At 33.1% G+C, this 14,719-nt stretch overlaps 1 protein-coding gene across 7 annotated transcripts in view; it reads left to right on the plus strand.

Moving 5' to 3' along the window:
• Positions 1–14,719, plus strand: part of LOC127734019 (semaphorin-2A-like) — a 105,171-nt gene that overhangs the window by 79,487 nt on the left and 10,965 nt on the right. For all 7 annotated transcript variants that reach the window (XM_052243559.1, XM_052243561.1, XM_052243560.1 and 4 more), the window contains 7 exons: positions 2,565–2,664; positions 3,153–3,201; positions 4,962–5,103; positions 7,485–7,665; positions 9,446–9,552; positions 11,571–11,782; positions 14,290–14,351. In XM_052243559.1, coding sequence (XP_052099519.1) covers positions 2,565–2,664; positions 3,153–3,201; positions 4,962–5,103; positions 7,485–7,665; positions 9,446–9,552; positions 11,571–11,782; positions 14,290–14,351 — 853 coding nt within the window. The remainder of the gene's footprint in view (positions 1–2,564; positions 2,665–3,152; positions 3,202–4,961; positions 5,104–7,484; positions 7,666–9,445; positions 9,553–11,570; positions 11,783–14,289; positions 14,352–14,719) is intronic.

Genomic DNA, 14,719 nt, shown 5'->3' on the forward strand with positions numbered 1-14,719 from the left:
ATCAAATACATGCAGAACATCGACAGTTCGGACCATTGCAACACTGAATCAAGCTTTTGAATTTAGAAAAGCTGTTTTCCGTCCTGAAATGGTCTGGGAGAGTTCCACAGTTTAACTGCAGCATATTTAAACCATGTTTACCATAAGTAAATGTTTTTACCCGTTGAACATCTAATATATTACTATATCTAAAAGAGTATTTTGTAGGTTTAATTTTTAGAAGAATGTTCAAACATGAATAGCAATATTATTTAAAATCTTAAAAGTTTCTAGAGCCATAGTTCTGCTTCATTCTGCGCACCAGAAGACTTGACAACTTAGCTTTATCCACAAGTTGTAAATATGTAGAGTTGTAGTCATCATTCACAAACCGGAGTGCTATTTCTTGCATTTTTTCGAATTTCATGGTAATTTTTTCAATGCAAAAATGCCAAGCTAAAGGGCAAACATTAAAATTACTCATAATAAAAGTATGAATTTAATAAATCTTGAAAGAAAAGGTTTTTTACTTTTCAAAATTTAAAAGCTACTGAGATGCCTTTCTACGCAAATTACTAATATGTAAATCAAAATTAGGTGGAAGTCAATGTCTTTGTCAAAGATTCGCAAGATAAATTAGAATTTTGAATATGTGTTGATGGGTTCTTCTCAAAAGTCCTTTTACCAACTTCTGTCACCTGGAATTTGTCAGGATTAGCTTGCATTTAGTTAAATTTAAACGAGGCAATCAATTGTTTGGATTCATCTTCTAATGTAGATATTAGCTCGTCAAAATCAGGACTACAGAACGATAATTTGTTGGCATCTGCATAGTTATATAATGAGCTCTGTTTGTTAAAATAAAAACATATCGTTAACAAAAATGTTAAACAAGCGATCCAAGAATAGAACCCTGTGGCACACTTTTCAGCTGGATGTCAGCTAAACTACTTAGTATGTTGCCAACTTTTATTTGTTGTTTTACTGTTTGATAAATATGAATTTAAAAGGGACACTGAGTGAAAAGAAACTCCGTAAAAGGACAATTTTTAAAGTAAAATTGTATGAGGTAAGCAACCAAAAGCTTTAGAGAGGCTATTTAAACTGCGGCCATGTAATGACTTTTATCAAGGGCCTCTCTCCAATACTCAAAAAGTTAAAGTAGTATGGTCTGACATTCAGGACCTCGTATAAACGCACAAAATTATGAATTAAAAATTTGACAGTTGAGTTTCTAAAACCTTTTCATATAACTTGGAAAAATTAGCAGAACACTGACTGGTCTATAATTAGTTTTTATTAATAGATGATCTTTTTATGAAATGGAGTTACTTGTGCCTCCTTTAGTCTATCTGAAAATACACCGGAGTCAACAGATGAATTTAATAGATCTGTCAGCTGTGGCGCAAATGCAGATTAACTATGTTTCACAATTTGAGCTGGAATTCTGTCACAGCCAGTAGCCTTTTTGATATTCATCTTATTGATATTTTTTTCTTCCTTCTCGGTGGTAATTCTTTTAAATTCAAAATTTATCCCTGGGTCTCTATGATTTTTTATCCCTAAGATGCTGTGATGTGAAGATTGGTCATATGTGACATTTTTTCCTATTTCCGCAGCTATAGTTGAAAAAAGGTATTAAAATGTTCTATAACTTGTTTTGTATCACTCACAATTTAAGTGTTTTCACTCAAGACTATTTGTTGTTGGCTTGAGTAACACTTTTTAGAGAACAAAGGTTTTATAGTTTTCCAAAAATCACAATCTTCTATAACTTGTTTTGTATCACTCACAATTTTATTGTTTTCACTCAAGACTATTTGTTGTTGGCTTGATTGACACTTTTAAGAGAAAAAAAGGTTTTATAGTTATCCAAAAATCACAATCTGTTAAGTGTAACTTATAACATATGTTTACGGTGAATGGCTTTTCTCAAATCACTATACATGCATGGGAGTGGATTTTTTCTAGGATATCTTGTTTTTAAAGGTGGATGTTTATCTACTATAGTTATGACATATAATTCGTATAAATCTATTTCATGTGCAGTTTTTTGTCAAAGTTTCAGATATTTCAACTTTTGTAAGTCAATGTTAAAATATTCAATATAAGCATTTCTGTAATTTCTGTAATTTATTTTTCTTTTTTCATGTAAAGGAAAGTCACCTTTTACTGTTGTTGATATTAAATTGTGACAAGCACTCACACCTGTTGGAATGTTTAGTGTATTATTACACATTGTCCTTTAATTGATTAGAATAACATCAACTAATGATCGTCTATAGTTTTTCATAAAATATGTTGATTCTTTCACAATTTGAATAAGTTGAAAATATCGTATACATCGTGCAAAGGTTGACATTTACTATGATTTAACATATCAAAATTCAGATCACCCAAAACAATATAATTATCATATGTAGTGCAGCTTTCCCTTCCCAAGAACCAAACTAAGACTTGGTGTACTTTATTTTATGGATGACACGTTTTCGTTTACACAGAGCCTAATTGATATAACTTGAACATGTCCATTTTCACTTTTAACTGAGTAGTTCATGTCATGGATACTTCTGTTCATATTATAGAAAGATGTTGGTGGGAACTCTCTGCTGAGAAATAAGTGGACCAGTTTTCAAAAAGCAAGACTGACCTGTAATGAAAAGCATGTCCATTATGATTCAATTCGTAAGTACTTTGCCGGAAAAGCTCACTGCTTATAAATTATATTACATTTAAATATTCAAACATGGACAACAGTCTATAATTAGTTTATTAGTTTTTTACGATAATCTTTTTAATTAACGCTCTAAGATGGGTTCAAAATTACAAACATTCATATACCTTTTTAGAAAAGGAATTCCTTAGAGAAATAATCGATCTGCTGAAGTATACAGAACGTTGTCCAGCTATCATACATCAGCAGCTATATTGCGTAGTGCATCTAACGAAGCAACACCGAACAGCGATGACCTGTATGTTTTTTGTTTTCTTTCTTCTTGTTTTGTCTGCATGGTATCTTAGATTTTGTTGGGTATTTTGTCGTTGATATCTACCATAACACAATACATAAACATAGGACACCGATTTTAATGCGCACAATCTCCGGAAATAGTATTGTTTATTAGTCTCGTTGCTACTGTATCCCTTTATAGTCTATTTTTTTTTTTTTGTAGAGGATGTTGTTATGAAAGATTCAACATTTTATGGTTTATTCATTACTAAGTAAGTATGTTATAAATATCCGAATCGAATGGAACAAATAAGCGTTTTTGAATATTATTAAAAATGGTCTGTCAAAGATTCATATAAAGCACGGACCCATTCAACAAAGAAGTCCATGTTTGGATTTTTATTATGTTTTTTTTTTATGTAGCAATTTGTTTTGTTGTTGTTGATTTTTTGTTTTGTTTGTTTGTTTTTGTTATATATTTTTTTTGTCATAGCCCTATTAAACATTCTTTTATTTTCTTGGTATTCTCGAATTTCCAAACCTATTTTGTTTCATTATACCATGTAAGAAAGATACAGAATTATCGAACCATTTTTAGCAATAAAACAATAACAGTTAAAAGTTTCGATGTCATTACATGTATGTTGTGATGAATTTTTAACAGCTTTTTAAGGAATAACAGTACTGTATAGTCGAATAGTTGCAGCCGTCGATTGACTTTTTTAATGCATCACAAAAAGAAATAGTATATTGGGGCTTGCAAAAATCAAATAAAATATCACGAAACTTCATGTTTGATTTTAACGACATTGTTTGTGATATCCTGTGGTTTTTGTCGTTGCTGGAATATGTTCGTTATTGTTCTGCGGTTTGCATGTTGTGTCGACTATTATATTATTTGTTTGTGCGTTTCTCTGTGGTGAATGTTCTTGCGTGTGTTTGTGCTGTATTTCTATCACGTAGTGTTGTCATTTTAGCGATATTTTTAACATTGTCATAAAGCGGGAGGTTTGGCTAGCCATTAAACCAGGTTCAACCCACCATTTTTTCTTAAAATGTCCAGTACCAAGTCAGGAATATGGCAGCTGTTATCAAATAGTTCGTTTCTATGTATGTTTGCGTTTGTTTTTGTTGCACTTCAGTGTTCCTGTTATTCCTTTGTTTTCCTCTTATAATTGATGTGTTTCCCTCGGTTTTAGTTTGTAACCCGGATTTGTTTTCCCTCAATCGATTTATGACTTTTGAACACCGGTATACTACTGTTGCCTTTATTTAGGTAGGAAATGTTTTATTATTGATTATATTGTATTATTTTCCAATAAGTTAACCTTTGAAGGGTCTGCCCATGCTATTGAAGCTAACTCCAGTCAAAACCAGTCTAACACCAAAGGTACCTTGAATCCTAACTGTTAACTGATACATTTAATTTGTTTGCATTTTAAACGCGCATCCGTTTAATCATCAGCAAACCTGTCTATAATGCTAGTCTATAGCATTACTTCTTTGAATAGACTTAGATCTGTCCGCAGGACTAGTTTAGAAAAAAATCCTTCAACAGTACTAGTCAAGAAGCAGATATGCACACGTGGCCAAGAAGCAGACTTGTCCACAGAACTGGTCGAGAAGCAGATCTAATTGCAGTACTGGTCAGGAAGCAAACCGATTTAAATGTCTAGTCTAGTCTGAAAAAGTTGACTAGTTCATGCCCAAGTCTGCTCTGACCAAGTTGATTAGTTGATGCCCAAGTCTGTTTCAAGCCTATGCTCAGGACAAGTCATGATACCTGACCCAATCCTGAACTGCTTTGAAGAGTTCTGAAAAATCTCACATAAATGTCGAATACATTTGTAAGGACTAATCTTAACATCACAGACTTCTCAGAAATTCAGGAATTTACTTTATGTACAAGTAATTACTGCACTCATCTGAAATATTTTGTATCTATAATCAACATCAAATTATCTTCTTGATAAAATTAATAAGCTTTATATACATATGATTCATGTTATTTTAAATTCAGTACATATTGTAGACAAGGAACACCAGCGTCAGCAATATGTGCCTTTAATTTAACCAGTATAGAAGCTGCGATAAATGGGCCTTTCAAAGACCAGGCAACTGATAATTCATACTGGGCAGAGGCTACAAACGTTCCAACTCCAAGACCGGGTCAAGTACGTCAATATATTTACCCTTATTTACATTTTTCTAATAAGTCACTTCCATACACATACATGTATAAATACACGCAGACAGTAAAGGAAAACGAAAGAAAGTATCAAATTAACTAAACATCTAGATATAGTTACTGTATGACTTACTTGACTTAGACCTCTTCATTACTTGTGGAACATAGGGCTGCCACAGTCGCTTTCCACCTTACTCTATTTTGTGCTATCATTTTTGCTTCGCTCCAGGTATATCCAAACTCCTCCAACTCCTCCAACCTTGATCTTCTCCAGCTGTGAAATGGTCTCTTCCCTGTCTCCGATGTCCTTAATGGTTCCATTCTAAAGCCTGTCAAGTGATGGTATCAACAGGATTCCTCAATGTGTGGCCAATCCATTACCATATTCCTCTCTTTAGCTGTTTAATTGCTGGTTCGTTCCTACAAGCTTTTATTACTAATTGTTTTCGGCCACCAAAATTTACAAATTCGTCACAGGCATTTGTTGATGAAAACTTGGATTTTCTGTTGTACTCCAGATGTAAGTCTCCATGTTTCAGCTTCGTTAAACAGTACTGATTTTACATTGGTGTTTAAGATGCAAATTTTGTGTTTTCTGTTATCGCCTTTGATTTCCAAACAGGCTTTAGCATTGCAAAGGCTTGTATAGTTACCTTATACTACTACAATGAAACGGTAATACATATGTATACAGATGGATTGTATATAAAAGAGAGTCGAAAGATACCAAATAGACATTCAAACTCATAAGTCAAAAATAAACTGACAACGCCATTGCTTAAAAAAGAAAACGACCAACAGACAAACAATAGCACACAAAACACAACATAGAAACCTAAAGACTGAGCAACACGAACTTATACCCTCATGTATCTAAAGAGACTTTAGTTTTTATCTGTTCAATCTACTGCAATATAACATTTAAGTTATACACATAAATGTATTACTAGAATTTTCACAACTATGCAGAATAGACTCTATATAGCAACAAAATGAATTAACATTGTTCAATGAATAAGGTAGGATATTTTTAAATAAATCCGAAAATTGACTATCAACATTACGGAAGCCCATTTGGGACCTTCCAAAAATATAATTTGAATTCGAAATCACGAATTGTATAATTTGTTATAACAAATTAAATTTGAAATTGAATGGCGTCACTTCTACGGTTCTTGAGTTATGCCCTTTATAAATAGACAAAGTGCTAAATCTGTCGTGTTCGTTCTCTACATTTAGTTTGCCTCAACCAAATGTTATTAAACTACTACACAATCTTTATTACTTCAAAACACAGACCAAGTTTGAAATTGGGTGGCATCACTTTTACCGTTCTTGAGTTATGTCCCTTTACAAAAACAAAAAACAAACAATATCCCTAATTAAGTGTCCAATCCCTTTTTCTAAATTTGCAAATAAAATTCGTTAAAAATAAATTGATTGCGGCCAACTTTGCTTCGCTTTGGCCGAAAAGTTTAAAAAAAAAGATTTTTGTAAAATATAATGAACAGCGACGGTAGCAAAGTGAGGATAAAATCTCACTTAACCCCTGTGGGTCAGGTGAGCTAAAAATCTGTGATAATAAATTTTAATCCGAAATCACAAATTACAAAAAAAACTGTGATAACGAATTCCACAAATTCGTTATCACGAATATAATCCATTATAACAAATTATACAATTCGTTATAACGATTTTAATTCATTATCACAAATTACAAAAAATTGTGATAACGAATTATAAAATCTGTTATAACGATTTCCACCAATTTGTTATCACAAGTTTAATCTGTTATAACAAATTATACAATTAGTGATAACGATTTAAATTCGTGATTTCGAATTCAAATTATATTTTTGGAAGGTTCTAAATGGGCTTCCCTACAACATACATGTATATGTTATCCTTCAAAAAAGTTTTGAAAGTTTCAGAAAAAATTAAAAAACCGAAAATAAATCGTAAAATATAATAGATTAAAAGAACTCAAGACATGAAAATGGAATACTTATTAGATTCGTTGTTAGCCCTGTATAACCACGGGTTATCCGATGGAGAACGTCCATCGTAAAGTTCATAATATATATTCTTAAATATATAAATGTTGAACCTTTGTAACGAAAAAAGTTTACAAATTTACATGATTTGCTGAAACAGTCAAAGATTGAGAATTTATTATGTATTGTCTGCCTTTCTTCGACTTATAGGTTTTTCTTGCCCTTTAGTATATCACCCTCTTTTTAAATTCCGGCATAAACGTTAACCTCTGTTCAGAAAAAGAAAAAAACCCAGATAGGTTATTAGCAAATTTAATCGGTACCTCATTGAAATATACATTTAGCATTAATACATTGAGTTTTATCATTGCAGTGTACAGAAGATTCGTTGTCACTTAGTGAAGAAGGTCTTCAGTTTATTGCTGATCATCCGTTAATGAACAACACGGTTGAACAAGTGAATGGAAAGCCAGTATTTCTTCTAGACGACAGAGAACTGCAACACCTTGAACTACATAGCAACATGTCAGAAATTGTGCTTTATACAGCTTCAAGTAAGCATTGTCTCTAATTTGTGATGTGATTGTGGAATAATCAATGACAAACAAAGAAAACGAACTAGTGATTTTATTAAAGGTGAAGAGGTAGGGTTGGTCAAAACGGGTAGTATGAATATTTCTCCACTGTATTTTGAAAAATGTCAATACATCCTTTGAAGATTAGTATATTCACAATATTCTTCTTTTCTTTACCTTTTAAATGCATTGTATATCTGCACGACCTAACTAGACAGAAACATGTGTAAAGAATTACCGCATCTGTGCAACAGCAAATATTCAGAACAATCATATATCATTAAAGCTATGAATTCATGTGGTTCTATGCAACCTGTTCAGCTTAATAAAAAGCGTTTATCGATAAACCATTTTACCCAATGTTTAAACGATAAAATCTAAAGCGCTGTCTGTTAGTCTTATTTGTTTTATTCAGAGCCTACATGTCCTTTCGAAAAAAAATGTATGATACCGATGTCCGTTTAGACCTTTGATAACTAAAATAACATTCACCGGGTACAAAACAATGTACGCTCGATCAGGTTACGTCTGAAAGCCAAACTTATTTTACATTTGAAAGTATGGAACAACTTGAACCTTATTTAAACATGCAAAAACCTCCGAGTTCGACATTACCTGAATGATGTGCATTCTTATTGACAATTATTCACACAAAAGGTACCAAAGTAACTTGATTATTTGGAGGAGGGTACCATCGGGGACTTTTAGTCCGCCAGTAGCTGTAAAGAACTATTAGTAATAGAATGAACGGAGCTATCAACATGATATTATATTTATTTTACTTTTTAACGGACCCTTTTACATTTGCTCATTAATATTGGGTTGCATAATATTGAAAACGTAATTGCAAATTAAATCCTACGGGAGGTGTTAACGATCTTGACAATCCACGATGGTCTCGCACGGTCTGTCTTACAATTTATGACCGTGAAACTTTATAACCATAATGCATGTTTAGTATTATATTGAAAACTTGTTATTCAGTTTTACAGTTTTAATAAGTCTTTATTTTGTCTTTGTTTCTTCACAGATGAATATTATTATGCAACGAATGTGTATAGGTCCTATATTCCGGTGTAAAGTACTTGAATATATGTGAAATGATTAAAGCATGAACATCATTTTATATTAAGACAAACATTCATGATATCGTTGACAACGGTATTGTTGCTACAAGGTTTCAATTGTCGTGTCACCCCAAGGGTTGATTGCGGTGAAGAAATGCAGTCAACTTTAGAATTATCCTGTCTGGACGTAAACTCCTATAGCTAAATAGGGAGGCTGTGCGGCGGGATGTTTAAATACCCATCAACGTCCAGTCGTACATGTAATAGGGACATTAACTCCGATGCCCTGTTTAAGGAGAGTGTTAGGCGGAATTATAAATACAATGACAATGATACCGCACTTTTAAAGACACTGGTCCTGTGAAAATAACTATACAATGTAAAATATCTAGATACATCTCGTCTCCTCTAAAGACAGTTTTAAATGAAAACATGAAAACGCATGATTTCTCCGATATGTTCACTTTCTAAACTTTTACAGTATTAAGAAGAAGGCCATATAATGTATTGCATAAGAGCGATACTAGAAATTGGTACTTGGGGAGGGTAAAGGGAGGATTATGAAGCGGCCAAAACTCGTAGAAATGTCGGTGCCTTCTGTGTATTTTGCAGAATCTCATCAATCATAATGACCTTATTCAGATTAATAGTTAACGATTTCTCACATGTCAACACATATGTATCTTTTACAGATAATGGTGAAGTTTACAAGTTATTTTTTAAGGATGGCAGCACGTATATTGATAGCATGTACTCACCACTGAGTAATGCAGAAGTCATTTGGGCACTCAAACAATATGTAAGTTGACTTAAAAATTACAATGATTTTAAACTCGGAACTTAATTACATTTGTTAAAGTTGTATGTCCGATTTTAATTTTGTTGATACAGATCTGACTGATTAACCAAAAACATATAAGAATACATTTTTGAAATAAGAAAAAAAATGGAGATTGATCCCTTCTGTTATAAAGTAAGGTTTTCAACCGACCCTCCATTGTCAATTTCTAAATGTAAGTAAAGATATGAAGTAAACTTAGCAGTGTCTTTGGTATCTTTTTAGTCAAGTTTAATTTGATAGATGCGATCAACACACATGACATAATCAACAAACTTGCAATATTCAGTGAAAGGACCTCATCTATATAGCGGAACTTGAAGTTTCTGTCCCACCCTTTCAGTCGTTAAGATTGTTGAAACATTGTTGCATTCAAACCTCATAGTTAAATGTATATCTGATACATTTGTAAATTAATGCATTACATCGGTTCAATAAGCTTAATTCTGGATCATTACAAGACAAATGAAAGATGACGGATCTTCGGATTTTTCTGATTTTAATAGCTTAGTCAGAATAATGGAATGCTGATTTATCAATCGATATCAGATTGCCATAAAACTTCATTTACTGACTCAAAACGTTTGATTAAGCACAGTCTCATAGAAATTATTTTACATTTTGATTCACATATATATGTTTTGTGGTTCAAACCACAATTAGTGACTTTAGAGTTTCCTTGTAGTTCCTCTGATTTTGAATATATTTGAACCATTTACCCCTACACTACAGTAGGTTTGCTATTCTTGGTACTTATATAAAAAAAACGGGAGTTTGCAATACATCCTAGTGCTTTGTTGAAGGAGAAATTATGACATGTGAAAATACAGCATAGGTCACAGTTAGTTATTCAAAAGGCGACTTTACGCCTAGGCCATGACACGATTTGCAGTAAATGATTCGAATCTAAAGAAATAAATCCGACAAAAGTTTACCAATTTCAGCATGTTAAACATCAATGTCGAGCACTACTAACGATAACTTGATCTGTCCGTTTGTATTATCATTTCAAAGTGGTGAGTGAAATGATAATGCTGTAACAATTGTCGACATTATGACAAACTTTGTTGATATTAATTTACCAACCTTCATTGTACATCTGCTCTAACAATAACGCTGTTTACTCCTTTCGAAAGATTAACTTGGATTGTCTCTTTACTAATAATTCAATAACAAATGATATCATCAATATAATTAAAGAAACGAATTTGCCATTTTGTTTTAAGAAAATGCGTGACTCAAATCGAAAGAGATATACTTAGTCTAGTAGTTTGGATAACACACTGTCAGGCTTTTTTCGCAAGTGCTAGTTTCTTTTTACAGTCATACATTTTCTTCATTTTTTACCAATGTATTTTTTATGCAATTTTGTGAAATTCTCCCCAGTTGAACAATTGCATATTCTGCAATATTTTTATGTCGCAAATATTTCTAAAGTATTAAGATGCAAAGATGAAATTGCAGTGAACAATTAAGGAATAAGAAACTACATTTGTTCTGCTTCTATGAAATAAATCAAGCATTCGAAAAAGAGAGGCGAGAGATACCAAAGGGACATTCAAACTCATAAGTCGAAAATAAACTGACAACGCCATGGCTTCAAAAGAAAAAGACCAACAGACAAACAATAGTACACAAAACACAGCATATAAAACTAAAGACTGAGCAACACGAACCCCACCAAAAACTGGGGTGATCTCATGTACTCCGGAGGGGTAAGAAGATCCTGCTCCACACGTGGCACCCGTCGTGTTGCTCATCTTAGTACAAACCCGGTAATAAATTTAATCGGTACATAAAGATATAATGTCATTTAAAAATTGGTGCCAAACTTTTCTTAGGTCCTCAATGTCTGGGGTAGAAAAACGTTAGTGTTATAATAGTACATTTGAAATCATGTGATTTTGTATAATATATTTTCATCATATTAATTCAGTCAATGATATACTTTCATATTCATTTCTTTTCCTATATGGTAGAACGACTCGGTTTATATAGGCACAGACACTTCTGTAAAACGTATACAAGTCATAAACTGTGAGCAGTACAGATGGATTGATACCTGTGTAAAAGATCCTCATTGTGCCTGGGTTAATTCGAGTGATTACTTAACTGATAATATAGATAAAGACGACATTCAGTGTTACAATAGATGTAAATCAGTAGAAGCAGTCATGCAAGATCTTGAAATGTAAGTTATTAAGTCACTATTATGTGCTTTCTCAATTGTTTGTTAAAAATTGATGTTTCGTATCGATCCTCCATATTTAAAATAACCTGCAAATATCTTCTGTCATTTGATTTACTTTAAACTGCTTCATTCCATTGACTATCTATTCTTCTCTTTTTAAATTAAGGGGATGTAATATGGTTGTCAATGAGACAAATATTCAGTGAAGACCAGAGGGGATAACAATTATAGGTCGCCGTACGTCCTTTAACAATAAGCAAAACCCATACTGTACAGTAAGCTATACAAGTGCGTAGTTCAAACAAAAAATTATGGTTTGAATGGTAAATAAAAAATGAAAATTGTCTCTTTTGTCGTACATTTTTGTATAGAGATTCCCGTATGAAAATGAAATATTCAAATTTAGAAAAGAACAATTACTGCTTTTAGCATTAGATTTATTCGAAGTCAATCCCTCGGGTAAATTGTAGTAGTACATTAAATTAGAAAATTATTGATTAAATCGAACAAACATATAATCAAGATAACGGTAATATTTACTATTCGATGGAATTTAGACGGATCTTTACTGAAGTTGGCCGTAAACTGCGATTCACAACAATACGAAAAAAAGTCTGCTATTAAAGAGGCGTACAAGAAATTGGTGCCATTAAGATAGGTGATGGTCTGGGAGGTCGGCCAAGCACTCCGGACAATTAGGCCCGTCCCGTAAAGCGGCGGTCACACATAACCGATTATGGTTCCCATTTGAGATCAGACAACGTTACGACACGAACAGTGAAAAAGTCGGATTACTATTACCAATCATCTGAGGTGTCCTATCATTGTCTGAACGCAGTCGTTTATGTTTGTAACAGAGTTCTATGAATCAGGAATGGTCCAGAGAGGACGGTCAAGGACTCCCGAAAGTTAGGTGCGTCCCGTAAAATGTAGGGAAACTCAGTCAATTTTGTCTGGTCGGATTACGATCGTGACTATCTCGTGACAGATTCTGCTGTATTGGATCAAAATTGTAAGAACAACCTGCGTCGGTTCACTGTCAAGTCACTGTCTGCTCTATGTCGGACCGCGTTTGAGAGAATCGGGGCGCTGTTGGGACAGATTATATCGTTATCTCTATCATGCAAAAGATACAAATCGGATCAGATTCAGATTGAGAACGGGATGATCGGGACGCTTCCAAAACAATATCTTATTGTTGTGATTAAATAAAGGGTTTTATAAATTTCCAGCCATGAATCACAGGATCTTGATCAAAGGTTTGACATATTTTAATCGGGAGTGGTCTCATCAAGGACGGCAGTAAAAACCAAGATGAGTGACTGAGGCTTAACATCCGGGGAAACTAAGCCGATTTTGTCTAGTCGGATTAAAATCGTGACTATTTAGTGACAGATTGTGGCGGATCAAAATCCGAAAAATGTTCTGCATCGGTTTACCGTCTTGTTTACCATAAGTGTTTCTCGTTTCTTGTTTTTTATATAGATTAGACCGTTGGTTTTCCCGTTTGAATGGTTTTACACTAGTAATTTTTGGGGCCCATTATAGCTTACTGTTCGGTGTGAGCCAAGGCTCCGTGTTGAAGACCGTACTTTGACCTATAATGGTTTACTTTTATAAATTTTGACTTGGATGGAGAGTTGTCTCATTGGCACTCATACCACATCTTCTTATATCTACTTACACAATGATTAGATTGGAAACAGATATTTTTGTTTTAACATTTAGGCATCAATGTTCGTTTTATGAGGTCATAATTAGCATACATCTCCATTTCCTGCTAAAACCAAAGAAAACAGACATATTTTGAAAGGTTTTTGAGAGAGACAACATATAGCGCAGGTTTCGCCAAAAATCTATTTTGTGACAAGAAGTTTCTTTTAACAAATGAACTATATGAGTTAAATGTTTACTTTGGTTAACCCATTCGTTATATGTTTCCTAGGCCTTAATGTGGTTAAAATCCAGAACATTTTATCAATTTTCACAAAAATCTCGATTTTGACGTTACTGTCCATGGGGTGTAACTCGAATCAAATCGACAAAAATAGTCCCGTTTTATTTTCTTATATATATAACATATATCATGTATATAGAACATTTTGACAAAAAAGCATTGTCCATTATCTAGTGCGATGAGATAAACATTCCAGTTTCTCAACATACACATTTATAAATGTAGCACAGTCGATTTGTATAATTTAGCACATATTTTCAGAAGGTTTGGGTTGTTATGCTCTTCAATTTCTTATTAGATTTGGTCTTTCAACTGTCTTGATTCGTACGACACTGATGAGTTTTGCGTGGACGAAACTCGCGTCTGGTGTACCATATTATAAGCATGTCATCTTCGATGAGTTTTTCAGTAAGATCTGATTGTAGTTGAAGTTTAATATTACTATTGTACTGTTTATGCATAATATGATTTAAATGAATTACAACAAATTTATAAAATACATAAACAGTTTGTTAAGATATTCCTTGAACACCATAACGTTTACTTACAGCAAGAAAGACGATGTTTTTACGTATCAAAACTATGACCTAACAAAAGTCACACTTTTAACATGTAAGTATTTCTGTAAACATTATACGAATGACTTTATTTTGTTCATGGTAACGTAAATTAATAATTATTCCATAGTAATACGATTTGTATCAGACGATCTCACAGACAATGTAATGTATAGCTTTCAAAGGGTAATTTAATATCTGGCATATTTGAACGTCGGTTTACATCAAACCACTACAGCTCCTTCAAAAATTATTATGGTTAATTAGAAATACATGTTGCGATGTGATCCGGTTGATTTACTTGGACAGTATTATGGCCGCTGTCATTACAGTTTTATGGCAGACAGAGTAATTTTTTCAGAGGCATAGTTTGAAATTCTACTCAGATCTATTTTTCGTTTGTTAAATAACCGAGCATAAGAG

This window comes from Mytilus californianus, unplaced genomic scaffold (genome assembly GCF_021869535.1).
Source record: "Mytilus californianus isolate M0D057914Y unplaced genomic scaffold, xbMytCali1.0.p SCAF_3, whole genome shotgun sequence".
In the NCBI taxonomy this organism is placed as follows: domain Eukaryota; kingdom Metazoa; phylum Mollusca; class Bivalvia; order Mytilida; family Mytilidae; genus Mytilus; species Mytilus californianus.